This window comes from Hermetia illucens, chromosome 1 (genome assembly GCF_905115235.1).
Source record: "Hermetia illucens chromosome 1, iHerIll2.2.curated.20191125, whole genome shotgun sequence".
Lineage (NCBI taxonomy): Eukaryota > Metazoa > Arthropoda > Insecta > Diptera > Stratiomyidae > Hermetia > Hermetia illucens.
The window spans coordinates 180,965,382-180,981,873 of NC_051849.1; the positions used below are offsets into that span (position 1 = coordinate 180,965,382).

Sequence of the window (16,492 nt, forward strand, 5' to 3'; positions counted from 1 at the left end):
CGACGTTTTGCTTCAACTACATCTATATCAGCCTCCACCTAAATTGGTAACTTTAAGAACCATAGTTTCCAACACTCAAACTTTATATATGAGGCCCAATGTACTATATCCCTGGTACGGTTAGATAGCTTCGCGTCAATAAATTTGAAGTCGTCTCATGAAGACAAATTCTCCGTTGAAGAAACTCTTTCCGAAGTATCTGGAGAATTTTGTCCAGACATTGGCCACAGAACCTTCGATTTTCCCTAAACAATAAATAAGAGAAAAGTCTCCCGTTCAAATATCTAATGGGGCTTTCATGTCTCCTTTTCGTCCTGTATTTAAATTTCTTTATTCGGTTCAATTTTTTTCAGGATAGACTCCACTGAAGATGGCCTTCTCTTAAAGTAATCTCTCTTTCCACCATCGCCAAACTTCAGAGTACCAATCGCAGCTGCATCATGACCAATGATGATCAAAAACCATGAGTCGATCATGTGAGGTTTAAGCTGCATTTGGTGACTGACAACTGCTAAAATAAATTCGAATAGCACGACAATTTTGCTTCAGGCGTCTTTTAATGCCAATAGAATAGCGAATTATCGGAGAAGGTGGTAATTAAATGGAGCAATGTCAGGAGAGTATGGCGAGTTGGGTGGAACTTCCCATTTCAGCGTTTCCAAGTACGTTTCCACCGGTCACCACACATGGGAGCGAACATTGTCACGCAACAAAGTCACTTTGTCATGTCTTTTCTCGAACTGAGGCCGTTTTGCCTTCAGTGTCCATCTCGAACACAACAGTTGAGTTCGATATCGTCCACCTGTAATGGTTTCACTCGATTTTAGCAGCTCGTAGTAAACTATACCGAGCTGGTCCCATTGAATACAAACCATAACCTTGAAGCCGCGAATACTGGGTCTGGCTGTCGATGTGGAAGCATGGCCGGGCAAACCCCATGATTTTCTGTCTTTGGGATTATCACAGTGAACCCATTGTTCGTCTCCAGTCACGACACGGCGCAGAAATCCCTGCCTTTGCAGCAGCTGTCCACGAGCAAACAAACGCCATTCAACGACCCTCGAATGCAACTTATACGGCAACCAATTTCCTGGCTTTTGAACTATTCTCAGGGCTTTGAGGAGCTTGAAAATTACTGGCTGCAATGATTCCGCCAACTCTTTTTGGGTTTGACACGAATGTTCGTCGCGTAAAGTCATCAACTCGTCATCTTCAAATACCTTTCCCAACCACCGCCATGCCGGCCTTCGACGTTAAAATCACCTTCCTTAAAGTGTTGAAGCCATACGTGTCCGAGAACATTTGATGAGCCTCTGCCGCAGATTTCTTTGAATTAAACGCGTGAAGTAAAACTTCCCCCAAATGACGAGAATTTGACTCGTAAACTGACATTTTAAAGCGAGTACAAAATCACTTACGTTTAAAAGTGACGCTTTCGGGAGGTATATAAAGTTGCGAAATTACACTTCAAGCCATCTATCTCAAATCTAAAATTTACCGCAATGTTGTCCGTCCTGTCGCTCTCTATGGTTCTGAGTGTTGGCCAACTATAAAAACAATGAAAGGCGTCTTGCGGTAATGGAGACGAAGATATTACGTTGGACTAGTGGCGTGACACGTTTTGATCACATCCGAAATGAGGATATTCGCGATCGTTATGGGGTTGCACCGATCGTGGAAAAGTTGCGAGAGAGGCGTCTTCGATTGTATGGTCACGCAATTCGTGCTAACGAGAATTCACTTGCCAAAATTGGTCTGAACATCGAAGTCGATAGTAAACGACCAAAAGGCCGGCCTAAACAACGGCGAAACCGATCAGGACGAGCCGACCCCACTTGTGAACGGGACAAAGGCGGAAGAAAAAGAAGATATATCCGGCTTGGTTCAGGATGTTTTATTAGCAAATTGCCTTAACTACTAATGATTGATTTGATTCTGTTCGTAATGAGCTTTCCATATTGCTTGTAGACCTCATCGCTACATTCATCATCGTATCTATCGTTTCGTTTTTGTTCTGTTTATTACTCTCCCTTTGAACTATAACCACATTTGTTCCAACGTTTATTCTAAAACCTGAAGAAATCTGTTTCTGAAATGATCTGCGATTCTGGATGATTCCACGTAGCCTGCGTGATAGGATATTTTAATATATTCCCCACTTTGCGGGCTACTACAAAGCCTTTATGGCCCGTTCTTTTTTCCGCTAATAGCAATTTTTTACACCAGAGTGAAATTATGCGGTGTTTCCAACGATTAATTAATTGAAATAATAAAACTTGTTGTTTCTTTTTCGTTGGTGTGGGTATTTATTCTTGCAAATACCGATATTTCGGGAACCACCGGGCAAACTTGTTTGCACTGATGAAGGGAACAAGTGGTTCCCGAAATATCGGTATTTGCAAGAATAAATACCCACACCAACGAAAAAGAAACAACAAGTTTTATTATTTCAATTTTTTACAATCATTCTTTTCTTCAAGGCGCAATAATATAATAATAATAATCGTTGGTGCAACAATCCATGTTGGATCAGGGCCTTGAAGTGTGTTAGAGCACTTCATTCAAGACCGTAACGGTACACTAGGAGGCAATGTGGTCAGCATTGCGCCCGCCCGAGATTATTACCCTGATTTGACTCAGGTACTCATTCACAGCTGAGTCGACTGGTATCCGACGTCAAATCACGATACAAATTCCACTGCCACCAGTGAGATTTGAACCGTGACCTTCCGTACGACAGCCTTGCGCTCTAACCACTCAGCTATCCGGACACAAGGCGCAATAGTTCCGTTTAATTACTCTGAATTCTAGAAAAGTATTCCAATCTTCATGGCTGAACTCAATACTGGTTTGCTATTTCTTCCATCCTGGATCCCGGATCTGTTCAAAACAGAACTTAAATATATGTTGTAATGAACTAAAGGAAATAGGAGGATCAAACGGTCATCCTAAGTGACTGAGGGAAGAGCTATCCCAAAAACCTAAAAAGTTGGCAAAATTGACCGTGAAGGTCCGCCCACAAAGACTGAAGCTCCATCAAAGTGCTCGGTCAACACGTTCTTGCACGCCTCTGTGCTAGCCAGGCTCGGGAATGTGGGTGGAGGGGGGTCCTTTGAGCGCTTTGATCCCTCACCTGTCATTAATACAAAATCAACGTGTCTATACCGATGCGTGGGTCCGCACCGGATTACAAAATAGACAACAACGAAGGAATTGACGACGGCCTAACGAAAAAAAACCAGAACGCGAGCTAAAATTGAAAAATAAAAAAAACGGCTCGATCGCGCGCGTGGAGCCGCAAGTCTCCGGACCCGAGTGCCGCGATCGAGAGGGAAGATCCACGACGAATCGCAATCCCGATCATGGTTTCTTCTGCCTCAGATCGTGATTGAAGCGCAGCCCCTGAGGTTCCCATTCTTTATAGGGACATCCTCTCAAATAATGGCCTGAGGAGGGTACTACATTTCGTTCCAATATTCAGAACAATGTAGCACAAATGTTAAAGTTACAACAGTGGTACAAGCGAAAACACTAATATCCATGATCGGATCAGGATTCAAACCCAGGACACGAAAATCGAGAGGCTAATCGTCAACTGCCTGAAGCATCGCACCGTCAAATAATTCTAAATACCCCTTTTTTAGCTTCACCCAATTCCGTGAATTTTTCCTAGTGGCGAGCAGGATCTTCAATTTATTATTGCATATCTTTCTCAGAAGAAATGATCGCATCCTTCTCTAATGACTGAAGCACTTCCAAAAATAAAAATCTGGGTTAAATATGGACTTTTAAATGTTCACTTTGTCGCCGTCTCTTCTTAGATTCTATAAGTTGCATGATGTTATGGCATGAATAAGTAACCAGGAATCCCTTTCCAATCTTGTTGTATTACATTTTCAAAAGACGTTTAATTTTTTACACTTTCGGCAAAATCTAATAATTTCTTCCAAGGACCGACTATCACAGAAAAATCGTTTCAGTCTCCCAAACTCATCCCGGTGATATCAACTTCGCAAGCTCCCTCCATTCCCTCGGAACATTCACTCCCAACTTCCTCCCATTTCTTTTCTATAACTATTTGTTGTGTGTGTCGTTTCTTGCATCATCATAGCTTGCAGGTCCGTTCTCTTGCCCATGATCTATCATTACGTTTACCTGTGGATGCTTTCAAGGGTTCTCATGATGCCGGTCATCACTTGGGTGGAGGTTATGCGGGCCTATGTCTAGGCGACCCGGATATCGGTGAATTGACGATATCCGAAATGAGTCCTGAAGATATTCGAGCCGAACTCAAAAGGTAACTAAATTGATTAAATTTTAATAAACTCGTAAATAATATAAAACGTTTTCTATTTTTTGTTGCAGACTGTACACACAACTTGAAGTTCTTAAGAATAAGACTTTACGACAAGATAATCCCCATATTAGTAAAAGGCGTGGAGGAAGGAAAGCAGCTCATCGGAGATTTTCATTACAGGTAATTTCAGGACTCTTAGACAGTTAGAATGTAAATATTTGAAAAGGAATAGAATCTTCAGTAAAACGTTAAATAGTCTTTAATTTTTTTAAGCAACGATTTTAGTCCAATGGAAATTGAACTGAATCAAGTAAATTTTAAGTAATCTGCTTCAAATATAACCGTAAATAGTAGGAATTGTATCTAAAAGCTTGGTTTACTTGAAAGTAAATTAGGGACTATTTTTGTAGATAACTAACAATTGCTAATATAACTTTATAGTAAAAATTTATATCAACAATTGTTCAGTTTTGTAAATCGATATACTAACATTGAAAGCTACAAAGTATAATAACAAACAAGTATAAATAGTAAAGTGACCTAATTTCCCTTAATCCTCCATTTAAACAAAAGCTTTTGTATAAAATTTTGTATAAATTTATTTAAACTCCTTAAATGTTTATTCCCACATCATCTTTCATACATATGTAATGATGAAAACTTGAAACTACTAAAACTACTCGTACACCATCAATACCAACACCACACACACACAAAAAACTGTATCTTCAACAACGTTTTCCAATGTTCTATGAAATCCGAATACAAAAAAATTAAAATATTTTCCGTTGGCAACACTTTGTAGAAGAAAGGAAGCAAAGATAAGGTAAGATGGGTGTTCCCAAAATTATTAAAGATACAGAAACATATTTTTTTAGTTTTTTTCTTATGTCCTATCAAGTATTATTCCATTTTTAACATTTTTTTTAGTTTCGAATGTAGAAAGAATTATTTCCCTAAACCCTCGTCAAACTCAAAAGTATGTGCACCGTCCGAACATTGTATATGTATATAATATAGAAAACTTTCTCCTCTTTGAATGCATAAGTATCTGTATAGTTTGAATTTGATTATATTTGTAATGTACGATTCGAGAAATGAAAATGGATGTAAAAATTAGTTCATAGGATTGAAGTCATGCTGTAACAATGTTTTAGCCGGATATTTGTAGATACACAACACCTTAATAGAATTATTTAGTTTTACATGGGTAGAGGAAGAAAACTCAAGCAAACATTTTTACATCAGAAATCGGGAGTATCTGTGGTTTGCATCTCAATACGGAGAATAAGTGCATAAGTCCAGCGATGTGTACGACCCACCCAATCACTCTTCCTAGTTTCAACTTTCGTGCCGCCGGAAAATTCATTAAATTGCATGCAACGGTTTCTTTTTTCTCCTATGTCCTTCAATGTATCCCATCATCATCATTAAAACGATCAAATTAATTTCACTTTAAAATTTTGATCAAAAACTACCATCCTAACTTCCCGGCTACGGTTGGTAATCATGTTAACCCATTACAAATATTGCAAACGAAAATTATCATTAACATGCATGTTATTGGATGCAATTTGCCTAGCAGCTCGCTACAGGCAATGAGAATCAGTTGGCCAAGGAAGACTTTTGGGCATATTGGACAGCTAGTCGAAATTGGAAGAAATTTGGGAAATCTTTTGGATTAGTTATTCCTTCCGCTGTTTAATATTTTCTTGAGTGAAAATGTTGCGACTTTGAAATTGTGGAGAAACGAAATTGATTTAAACAATAATAATAAATGCCCGAAACAACGTGTGGGATTCTCACCCACTAAAACCACTCCGGGTCCTCAGGGTGTGCAACCACATTCAGAACAAAAGGGAAAATCATCCAGGCTGAATAGGTGCAGATACTTCCTGTAACCGCCATGTCCTGACAGGAATTGCGTCAGATGGTAGTTAATCTCGCCATATCGTCCCTGGATCCACTCCTCAATACGGAGCATCAAAGTGTGGCTCCAACGACCCCTCTTCGAGTCATCCCACCGTTGCTGCCACTTCTGCAGCGACTCTCGCCTTGCCGCCTTTCGGTATTCTGCATCCTTTTCAGGAGGACTCATTTTCTTTTTCTCGTACAGGCAGCCTGTCTCACTTGCCAGAATGCCTATCGGGATCATTCCCACAATAACACACGCTGCGTTGCCTGATATTGTTCTGAAGGTGTTGCACACCCTTAGCGCCACTAAGCGGTAAGTCATATTTACCCTCCTCCGATTACTCTCACATGCTGGTGCTTCCTCCCAAACTGTTGCTACGTATAATAGTTTAGAGCGAACGACTCCAGCCACAAGTAATCTGACTGTATCTTTAGCTTCCAATATTAGGCATCATCCGCGCTAATGATATGCTGGTATTTGGCGCTTTCTAACAAGCATAGTCCAGGTGTCCCCTAAAATTGATTTTAGCGTCAATCATCACCCCTAAGTATTTGATAACCGGTTTCGAAGTGATGATCTGACCACCAACACGAATATTAACCTCGAATATTCCTCTCCCTACGGTTGGTAATCAAGACCGCCTCCGTCTTCCGCAAGGTCAAACTGAACCATCTCCAGCCACGCTTTTATGGCGCTAATGGTTTCGTTAGCGTAGAATTCAACGTCTTCAAGTTTTTTCGCGACGACAAACACAGCTAGATCATCTGCGAAACCGATTATCGTGGCCTTCTTTGGCACGGAAAGGACAAGGACCCCAACACTGAGCCCTGTGGTACACCTGCGGTGACAGTGTACTGCTCGGATCCCTCATCCGTATCGTACCAAAGTGTCCTCTCCCAGAGGTAACTGTCGAGGAGCTAAGTCCAATAACTAGGACACCCGTTTTAGCCAGTGAGCTTTTGATCCATTCCCAGCTAGCGGAATTGAACGCATTTTTGGCGTCCAACGTCGCGTCTCGAGGCAGCTTCACAACAACGTCTACGGCGTCGATCGTTGAGTGGGCTTGTCGAAATACAAATTGTCGCTCCAATAGTCGATCTTTATATTCAATGATAGGGAGCAGTCTATTGTAGGTGGCCCTTTCCTAGCGTTTCGATGAGGCAAATCAGTCGGGGCAAATCAGTGGGTGTCCTGGGTGCTTATTGGGCTTCGGAAGCAAAACCAGTTTTTGTCTTTGCCTCTTCCACCGGCCGGGGAAAACTCCTTCTACCATGCATATTTCAAAAATGCTGATAAACCAGTCAGATCTGGTCTTAACAGCGAGTTTAAGAGCTCTAGTGGGAACATCATCCAGATCGGGTGCTTTGCTATGACCAATTCTCCGTCAAATTTGCGCAAGTTCCTCCTCAGTTACCGCAGATATGGTGTAGACGTCCAATGCTTGCTTGTGTTGCTTGCGCTCCCCTTTATCCGGACGGAAAAGCGCCATCACGATATCGAGCAGAAGATACGGGCAGGTCAGTTGTGGTGTTCGGCCTCTTATCTTCTTCATAACCATCCTGTACGCTGTTCCCCAGGGGCATTGGTCCGCCTCTGCGCAAAGTTTCTTGAAGCATTCGCGTTTGCTGGTTCGTATAGCCTGCTTAAGCCTACCTCGAAGATTCACATATACTTGCAGTTTCTCGTCCAAGTCCGGTCTTCCTCTAGATCATTGGCAGATCCTTCTAACTCGAAAACATGCATCCCGTAGGTCCACAGTCTCTTTATTCCACCAATACTTTGAACGCCTTTTTGCGAGGACTCGCCGCCTCGGCATAGCAGCGTCGCATACTCACGTTATGCGTCCCATCATTTGCTCTACCTTTTCTGTAACCGCACCACCGGGATTGTGGCCTCCCAATAGCATCTCTATAAATGCATCCTCTCCAAACTTTTTCATGGACCAGCCCTGGTTTCCAGCTCCGCGGGAACGCACAGCGCCGCAAGGCCCGTATTCGATCTGGAGGAAAATTGCCTGGTGGTCGCTGTGAGTATAATGCTCACTGACAAACCATGCCATCCTCCTCGCCAATGTGGTACTCACATAAGTCTCGATCGACTATTGAGCCAGACCCAGTGGCATGAAAAGTGGAAACATTTCCTATATTGGCAAAGCACCAAGTCTAACTCCGCGAAAGTCTCGAGCAAGATACGGCCCTTGGTGTTCGTAGTGCGACTGCCCCAATCCACGGCCCATGCATTGAAATCACCCGCTATAATCTTGGGGTTTCGACTTTTTTCATCCGAGACTAGCATACCTAGCATTCCTTCGAATTCTGCTATCGTCGAGCTTGGTGGAGCATAGCAACTATATATATAGATATCAATTATTTTTGCCCTGACGAATCCAACTTCTGGAATCTCCATCACTTCTTGAATGGCTTGATTTCCACATGCCCATATTGCCGCCCTGCCAGTTACATCTGCAGTCCAGGCACCGCTCTTATTATTGCGACAAGGCTCGCTAATTATGGCAGCTTCAATTGCCTTCTCCTAGATGGTCGGTGAGAGCAGGTCTTGCGCTGCCTCCGAGTGGTTGAGATTGATTTGTATCAACCTCATTTTTTTACTGCATTCAAAGCTCTCCTAAACACTGGGTATTTGCTGCCTGCAACGTGCCGACAGTCGGCGCCTTTTTTCTTCTTGTAAAGCATACATTCAGGCTCAGCCTTGCACTCCCTGAACATATGACCTTCTCCCCAACATTTTCTGCAATTTTTTGACCTGTCACGGTCACCGGTGCATTGCCGCTATGTGGCCAAATTCCAGGCATCTAAAGCAGTGCTTGAGGGACACCTGCTCCCTGAGTCGGCAAACGACCCGACCTATTTTTACTTTTCTAGCCGCCAGCAGTTTGAGCGCTGCTTCAGCTGGTCTTCTGTCCTCTATCCTCTATCCTCTGTCCTCTGTCCTCTGTCCTCTGTCCTCTGTTCTCTGCCCTCTGCCCTCTGTCCTCTGTCCTCTGTTAGTGCCTTTGTGGTTATTACCCCGAAACACGGGACAAAGCATCTAACTGAATATTAACACTCGGAATTCTGATGAACTTATCGTTACATTAACGCTAGCAGTGTCCAATTTTCTAAAAAAAATACAAAATATATTCCAAAAGGTGATCCATAACCGAATACAAATTATTCAAGTTCTAACTGGTAACAAATAATTGAACTGAAAGTTTTTCATTCGGATGCAAAGTATAAAAAAAACTTTAACATTCGTGGAAACTCTATGATACGAAGCATCCAGACGACTAGATGCGCGTTTGCATAGATTCGCAAAGTCATTAGCCTTGTGCTGATTCTTGCTAGCGAAAGTTTCCCTGTTTCTGGAATCACCAGGAAGTCATCTGCAAGTTGAAAGAATGCTTTCAGGCCGCCTGCAATTGAGTTCCTGTCATTCAAAAATACAGGGCTGATGCCTTGAGGTAAGCTACTTTGTACTGAAGTCTGACAAGTGCCAATTTTGAAAGTGCATTCAGCTACAATTTTGAAAACCAACGTACGCAATGCGTGAGCGTAAGTGGCATTTCATTTCATTCAGGTCAGTCTTCTCATTCTGGACATTAAAGAAGGTGACCATATACGTATTTATTATTCTGTTAAGGGAAAGTCGCACCGCGTCCTTAAAGAACTATTGTGCCCCTCTTATTGGTTATAGTGTACTTATTGATCATAGTATCTCAAGCAAACCTATAACCGTTAGGGACTTTAGTATGTTCGACCTACTTTGCGCAAGTGCCGGACACTGTCCTAGAACGTGTATAGAGATTTTATCGTATCCCCCGATAAGCACCCTGGACTGCTCCATCCCTGGTAGGCTCGCCCCGTTTCTCTTCATTTCTTAGAATCATAGCCATGAAACCGTTTCCGATTCCACAGAAGAGTTCTGGCTAGTTCGTCCCCTGCTTCATTTCCTTCCAACCCAGCATGACCTGGAACCCTAAGACTCCAGACTTTGCCTGCGTCTGTATGTGCAGATAGAGAGGAATTAATCGCAGAAGGACCTCCAGGGATGCCGTTGGACATGTCCTCATTGCCCCACTGATACACACGCAAGTCAGTTGTTGGAGCTTAATTCCCTGGCTTGTGTGATGAGTTCGGTTCTTTCTGCCCAGATTATCGCCCTGTGGACAGCCTTGAGTACTGTTCATGACAATAGAATTTGTACCTGTCGGTACTTCTATTTGCTTGCTTTCTAGCATTTTGCCCATCCAGAATACCAGGATGTTTCCCACTCCCTTGCGACTCAGGGCATCTTGTGTGCGATGTGTTGTCGAATGCTCCTTTGATATCCAAAAACGCGCACAGTGCTATTTCTTTTGTTTCTATGGCATCCCGTAGTACCTCTGTCAGCTGATACGGAACAGTTTCAGTTGACCGGTAAGCGTGTTGACAGTGAAGTAGAGGATTACGCTTTAGAACGTTAGTTCTAATATAGTTTGCCTATGACTTTCTCGACCGTTTTGAGTACGAACGATGTTAGGCAAATTGGTCTGAAAGATTTGGGGTGAAAAGGATCCTTTTTACCCGATTTCGGAATAAAGACCACTTTTGCCCGTCCCCATGCCCTTGGTATGTAACTCAGTGCTATGCTCCGCCCGCTCCGGCAACGTTCCTTCAGAGAAACGTCAGCAAAGGCGTCAAAAACGGGCTGATGGAACTGGAGGAACTACTGGACCGCGTTTCCTTTTATAGACGCACGTGGAGAGCAGCGGAAGACGATTGTAGAGCAGAAGCAGTCGCACTCCCCGCTGAGAATGCTGCTTGCGTCAAACGGACCGCAGATAGCCCGCTGCAAAGTGAACAGGGGAAAAAGCGGAAAGAGGACGACGTTCCTGAAGGAGACTTTATCGAAGTAGTCTCCAAGGCCCAAAAAAAAAAAAGGCGAAAAAGGATAAAAAGAAACAACGGACTCCAGCGCCAGAGACACGTCTGTCCAAACACAAGGAGGCTGCCAACCCAAAGCCAGTAGCGGAAAAAACGACGAAACGAAGAAGGACTAGACCGTCGGCTCTGCTCATTAAGCCGACGGAAGGCAAGACATTTGCGGAAGTCCTTAGTGAAATCCGCTACAGGATGAAACCCGAGGAGAACGGAGCAGAGGTGTCTTCGATACGGAAAACGAGGAGTGGTGGAGTTCTCGTCGAACTGGGCCCAAAGACGACCAACAAGAGCACGTTCTGCGAAGCGGTCAAGGGGCTATTGGGGGAGAAGGCCCTTGTTTCCAGCCTAGAACCCATGTGCTCTCTGGAAATACGGGATCTTGACTGCCTCACAGAAAAGGTCGAAGTAGAGGAGGCGCTAAAGCGTGAATGTCCAGAGGTAACCAATGCCCGGGTAGCTATTACCTCTGTAAATGCTCGAGGCCAAAAACTTGCCGTGGTGGATGTTCCCGAGCAATATGCGAGGAAACTCCTTAACAGCGGGAGAATCAAAATCGGATGGGTAGTATGCAGGGTACGAATGCGGATAGTCCCCACCAAGTGCTACAGGTGTCTGGACTATGGACACACGTCAGCAGCTTGCAAGGGTCCGGACAGGAGGACAGCATGCCGGAGATGCGGCCAAGCGGGTCATCAAGCGAAGACTTGCAAGGAAAGCGAGAGTTGTGTTCTCTGCAGGGATCGTGGTGCGTCTGGCGAAAGCGTCGCACACGCTGCGGGCTCGGGACGGTGTCCGATCTTCAGGGCGGAATTGGAGAGGGCTAGGGTGCGAACGCCATGATCCGCATTTTGCAAATTAACATGCACCGGAGTGCAACCGCTCACCAGTTGCTAGCACAGTTCGCTGCGGAAGTAAATGCTGATCTAGTGCTGATTAGCGAGCAATACCGAAACAAGGACCCGTCCTCATGGTATCTGGACTTATCGGGCACCGCTGCCATCTGGGTTCGGGACGACGTTCGACTTCGTGTTCTTGCCGAAGGCCGGGGAGACGGATTTGCCTGGATCCGGTGTTTAGGGATAACGTTTTTTAGCGTTTACCTGACGCCGAATGAGTCGATTCCGGACTTTCAACGTCGGCTTGATGCTCTGGAGGACGCCGTTTCGAGCACGGAGGGACGAATCCTGGTTGGCGGTGATTTTAATGCCAGGGCTCTTGAATGGGGCATGCCTCAATCAGACTCCAGAGGGAAACGGATTCTGGAAATGGCGGCGAGAACCGGACTCGTAATTTTAAACACCGGATCCACGCCAACGTTTCGGCGCTCAGGTTGTGAAGGAAGCATTCCCGACATCACTTTTGCGTCGGAATCTCTGGCATCATCGGTGGACGGGTGGCGAGTCCTAGAAGACTTCTCGGCAAGTGATCATCAGTACATTGCGTTCGAAGTGTTTGACGCTACTTGCCGGCGAGCACCAACACGACGTTCCCCCTGCGTGTGGAATGTCGCGAAGGTGAACATCGGAAGGTTCGTCGAAGCTCTTGGAACAGGTAGGGCCGCACTGGGGGGCACTCCGGGGGGTGGTGGTGTCGCAGCTGACACCGTCGTAAATTCAGTGATGAATCTGATAACGGCGGCGTGTGAGGCTTCCATGCCCCGGAGAGGCCCCAGGCGCGACAAGCCTTCTATGTACTGGTGGACGGCGGAAATTGCCGACCTACGGAAGGAGTGTCATAAGCTCCGCCGTTTGACACAACGTTTGTACGCCAACGAGGAGGCATGTGCCATAAAGGCACAATATAGATCAGCAAAAAGGAGACTCCGCAGCGCTATAAATAAAAGCAAAGCTCGCGGCTGGCAAAATCTCGTTAATGAGGTGAATGATGACCCGTGGGGACTCGGCTATAAGCTTGTCACTCGGAAAATCGGGGCTCTGCGGAAGCCCTGCATACTGAGCACCGACCAGATGGACCGCATTGTGCGGGCATTGTTCCCCAGACACCCTGTACGGGTTGATGTAAACAGCGCGGAAAGCCTCGTGGATTGCCCCCTTTTCACAATGGGAGAACTCGAAGAAGCGGTTCTCACTATGAAAAACAGGAAGGCGCCAGGCCCTGATGGCATCCCGGCGGAAGTTTACAAACTGGTGTTCCGCCAACGGCCAGAATTGCTGCTCGAAGCGTTCAACGCGTGCTTGAAGGAGGGCATTTTTCCTTCTCGCTGGAAAGTGGCCAGACTCGCGTTAATCCGTAAGGGTAAAGGAGATCCGGAGCTCCCGTCTGCATACCGACCGCTGTGTATGCTTGACACGGCCGGAAAAGTGCTCGAGAAGCTCATCAGGGGTAGACTCGCTGAAGCGATCCGTGTTGCCGGGGACTTATCCGCAAGGCAGTTCGGGTTTAGAACAGGGAAATCTACAGTGGATGCTGTTATGGAGGTCGTAGATGCGTTTAATCGAGCCGGGGCGCACAGCCGCCGATCTCGACGGATAGTGCTCCTCATAACGCTTGACGTCAGAAATGCCTTCAATTCCGTAAGATGGACAGATATGCTGGGCACACTAGAGAACTCCTTTCACGTGCCAAGCTATCTCTTGCGGATATTGAAGGATTATCTGAAAGACCGCTCCCTGTTCTATGAGACGCTAGAGGGCCAGAGGAGGATGGAAATCACGTCGGGAGTAGCGCAGGGATCCATCCTAGGGCCGGACCTCTGGAACGCTTCCTACGATAGTCTGCTGAGACTCGATATGCCTGAAGAGTCGCGCCTGGTCGGTTATGCAGACGACGTTGCGGCACTTGTTGCCGGACGCACTGTTGAACAGGCGCAAAGCAGACTTGGCATATTGATGCGACGGGTAAGCGGATGGATGACTGCTCACGGTTTCAACCTTGCGCTGGAGAAAACCGAAGTAGTCATTCTGACCAGAAGGAGAATCCCGACCTTGCGTCCCATATCGATCGGCGAGTTGACTATAGAGTCAAAACCAGCGGTTAAATACCTTGGTTTAATGCTCGACTCGAAGATGAGCTTCTTCGAGCAAATCAAAGCAGCCGCGGACAGGGCTGCAACAGGAGTCGCGGCCTTGAGTCGGCTAATGGCGAATGTGGGCGGCCCTATATCAACTAGGAGACGTCTCCTCATGGGAGCAACGCAGTCCGTCCTTCTCTATGGTGCGGAGGTATGGGCTGATGCCCTTGACAAGGAGGTGCATCGTAAACGCTTAGCTCAAGTGCAGAGGCGGGGAGCTTTGCGAGTGGCGTCTGCTTATCGCACTGTCTCCGAACCGGCTGTGATGGTGATTGCGGGAGTGATCCCCGTTGCCCTCCTCGCCAAGGAGCGCAAAGCTATCTATCGCCGTAAGGGCGAAAACTTAAGAGAAGTGGTTGCCCGTGAAGAACGTCAACGCACCCTTAACGAGTGGCAAGTTTCTTGGCAAAATGAGCCAAGGGGCAAGTGGACTGCGCGGCTCATCGACAAAGTAGACCCATGGTTGAACAGAAAGCACGGTGAGATTGATTACTTCCTTACCCAACTTCTAAGTGGGCATGGAGGTTTTCAGTCTTACCTGCACAGGGTTGGGAAGGCGCGATCTCCTGATTGTGTGTTCTGCAATAGAGTGCCGGATGACGCTGAGCACACCTTTTTCTCTTGCGAGAGGTGGGATGGCCTCCGCCAGCAGCTTTATGCAGACACAGGGGAGCTCTCTCCAGACAACATTGTCAGAGAGATGCTGAAGAGCGCTGGCAGCTGGAATCGTATTGCGCATTATGTTCGGGCTCTTCTTACTACGAAGAAGATTGAACTCGACCGGCAGAGGGATCGGACGGTAAGGGGTTCCCTGAACTAACAACTCCCTTCCTCCCCTCCCCTCCCGTTGGTGAAAGGAATTCCCTGACTTGAAGGCTCCCAAAGCCGGGAGAGCGGGAGGGCTAGCCCGAAGTAATGTGTCAAACGGTTCCAGGCTAGTTCTCTGATGACAGGGAGGTGTTTAGTTGGTAGTCCGCCAGCGTGCTTTTGCGGGAGTCCAACACTCTGTGCGTAAACGCATTCACCTACCCTACTCCAAAAAAAAAAAAAAAAAAAAATGCTCCGCCCTTACAACCCACAGAAGAAACTCTAAAATAATTCCTAGGCCCCTCTGGATTAGTGCTGTGAAAATGCCATCTACTCCGGGAGATTTCAGTGGTTTAAAAGGTCCCACTGCCCACCTTAGCCTAGCTCCTGAGCATACCTCTTTTGCTAGTCTCCAGTTCTTCTTTCTTCTCCTTTTAATGGTTGTTGGGGTGTCAGGCAGAATATTGTCGCTTGCCGCCGTGGGGTAGAACCCCGGAAAATGAGTTCTGAGAAGCATGTGCACCCTGTCCTCCTCATTCTCGATGAATGTCCCATCTTCCTTCTTCAAACCGACAGAGGATATTCCCCGTCTTTGGCTACAGCCTTGTAAAGCCTGGTTGCTTCTGTGAGACTGTTGGATCCCTTCACCAAATTTGCTGAAGCTGTTCCGTTTTGTTTCCCTGATCGCGTTGCTATACGCAGTCAGTGCATTTTTGTACCTCTGTCAGTCCCCGGTTTGTTTTGCCCGGTTGAAGAGTTTTCATGCCTCTGTTCTCATTCTAGCCAGGTTCCTGTTCCACCATGGTACATCCCTTGATGACTTAACTGTCTCAGCCGGGCAGCTGGCCTCATGTGCGTCAATGACGACTGTATTGAGGTTTTCCACCACTGTTTCTAGTTCCAGTTTGCTCCTGATGTAACCGCCCCCTTGAAGGTGGGCAATGTTGTTGCTCAAGTGCGTTGCGTAGAATTCCCAATCTGTTCCCCTGGGATTCCTTATTATTCTTTTTATTTCGGAGTTACCCTCAATGTCGAATCTGATTATCCTGTGATCAGACATAGAGGGTTCAACCGACACCCTCCAATTCCTGATCATTCCGTTCATTAGAGTAGTAGAACTATGTCTAGTACCTCCTGCGCTGGTGCTGGTCACAAATATTGGAGTGTTCCCGAAGTTATATATTTCTAACTTATTACTAAGAATAAATTTAAAAAGGTACTCACCTCTTCGATTGGTGTCGCTGCTCCCCCAGACTTCGTGGTGGGCGTTGGCATCGCACCCGAGGAGAAGTGGTAACGCCCTCTTCTCACAATACTTCACCAGTTTTGCGACTTGTTCCGGTGGAGCCCGGATTTCGTCTCCTGGGAAGTATCCCGATGCCACGACTGCCTCTCGAGTGCTCCTCCCGGCTTCCAATGAGACTTGGATAGCCACAAGTTCCCCGGTTAAGAACTCTGAAAGATATATGTATTTTAAATTACGTTTAAGAATTATCCAAGCTCTTGGTTTTTCACAAGAGGAG

The 16,492-nt window shown here is 46.0% G+C and overlaps 1 protein-coding gene across 9 annotated transcripts in view; it reads left to right on the forward strand.

The window, feature by feature from the left end:
* The window catches only part of LOC119661449 (probable G-protein coupled receptor 158), a 207,119-nt gene that overhangs the window by 186,900 nt on the left and 3,727 nt on the right, over nucleotides 1-16,492 (forward strand). For 5 of the 9 annotated variants that reach the window (XM_038070796.1, XM_038070795.1, XM_038070794.1 and 2 more), the window contains exons 11-13: nucleotides 4,119-4,297; nucleotides 4,366-4,477; nucleotides 5,103-5,123. In XM_038070796.1, the coding sequence (XP_037926724.1) occupies nucleotides 4,119-4,297; nucleotides 4,366-4,477; nucleotides 5,103-5,123 (312 nt within the window). Of the gene's footprint in view, nucleotides 1-4,111; nucleotides 4,298-4,365; nucleotides 4,478-5,102; nucleotides 5,124-16,492 lie in introns of those variants that run through there. The other 4 variants (XM_038070800.1, XM_038070799.1, XM_038070801.1 and 1 more) reach the window with 4 other exon arrangements.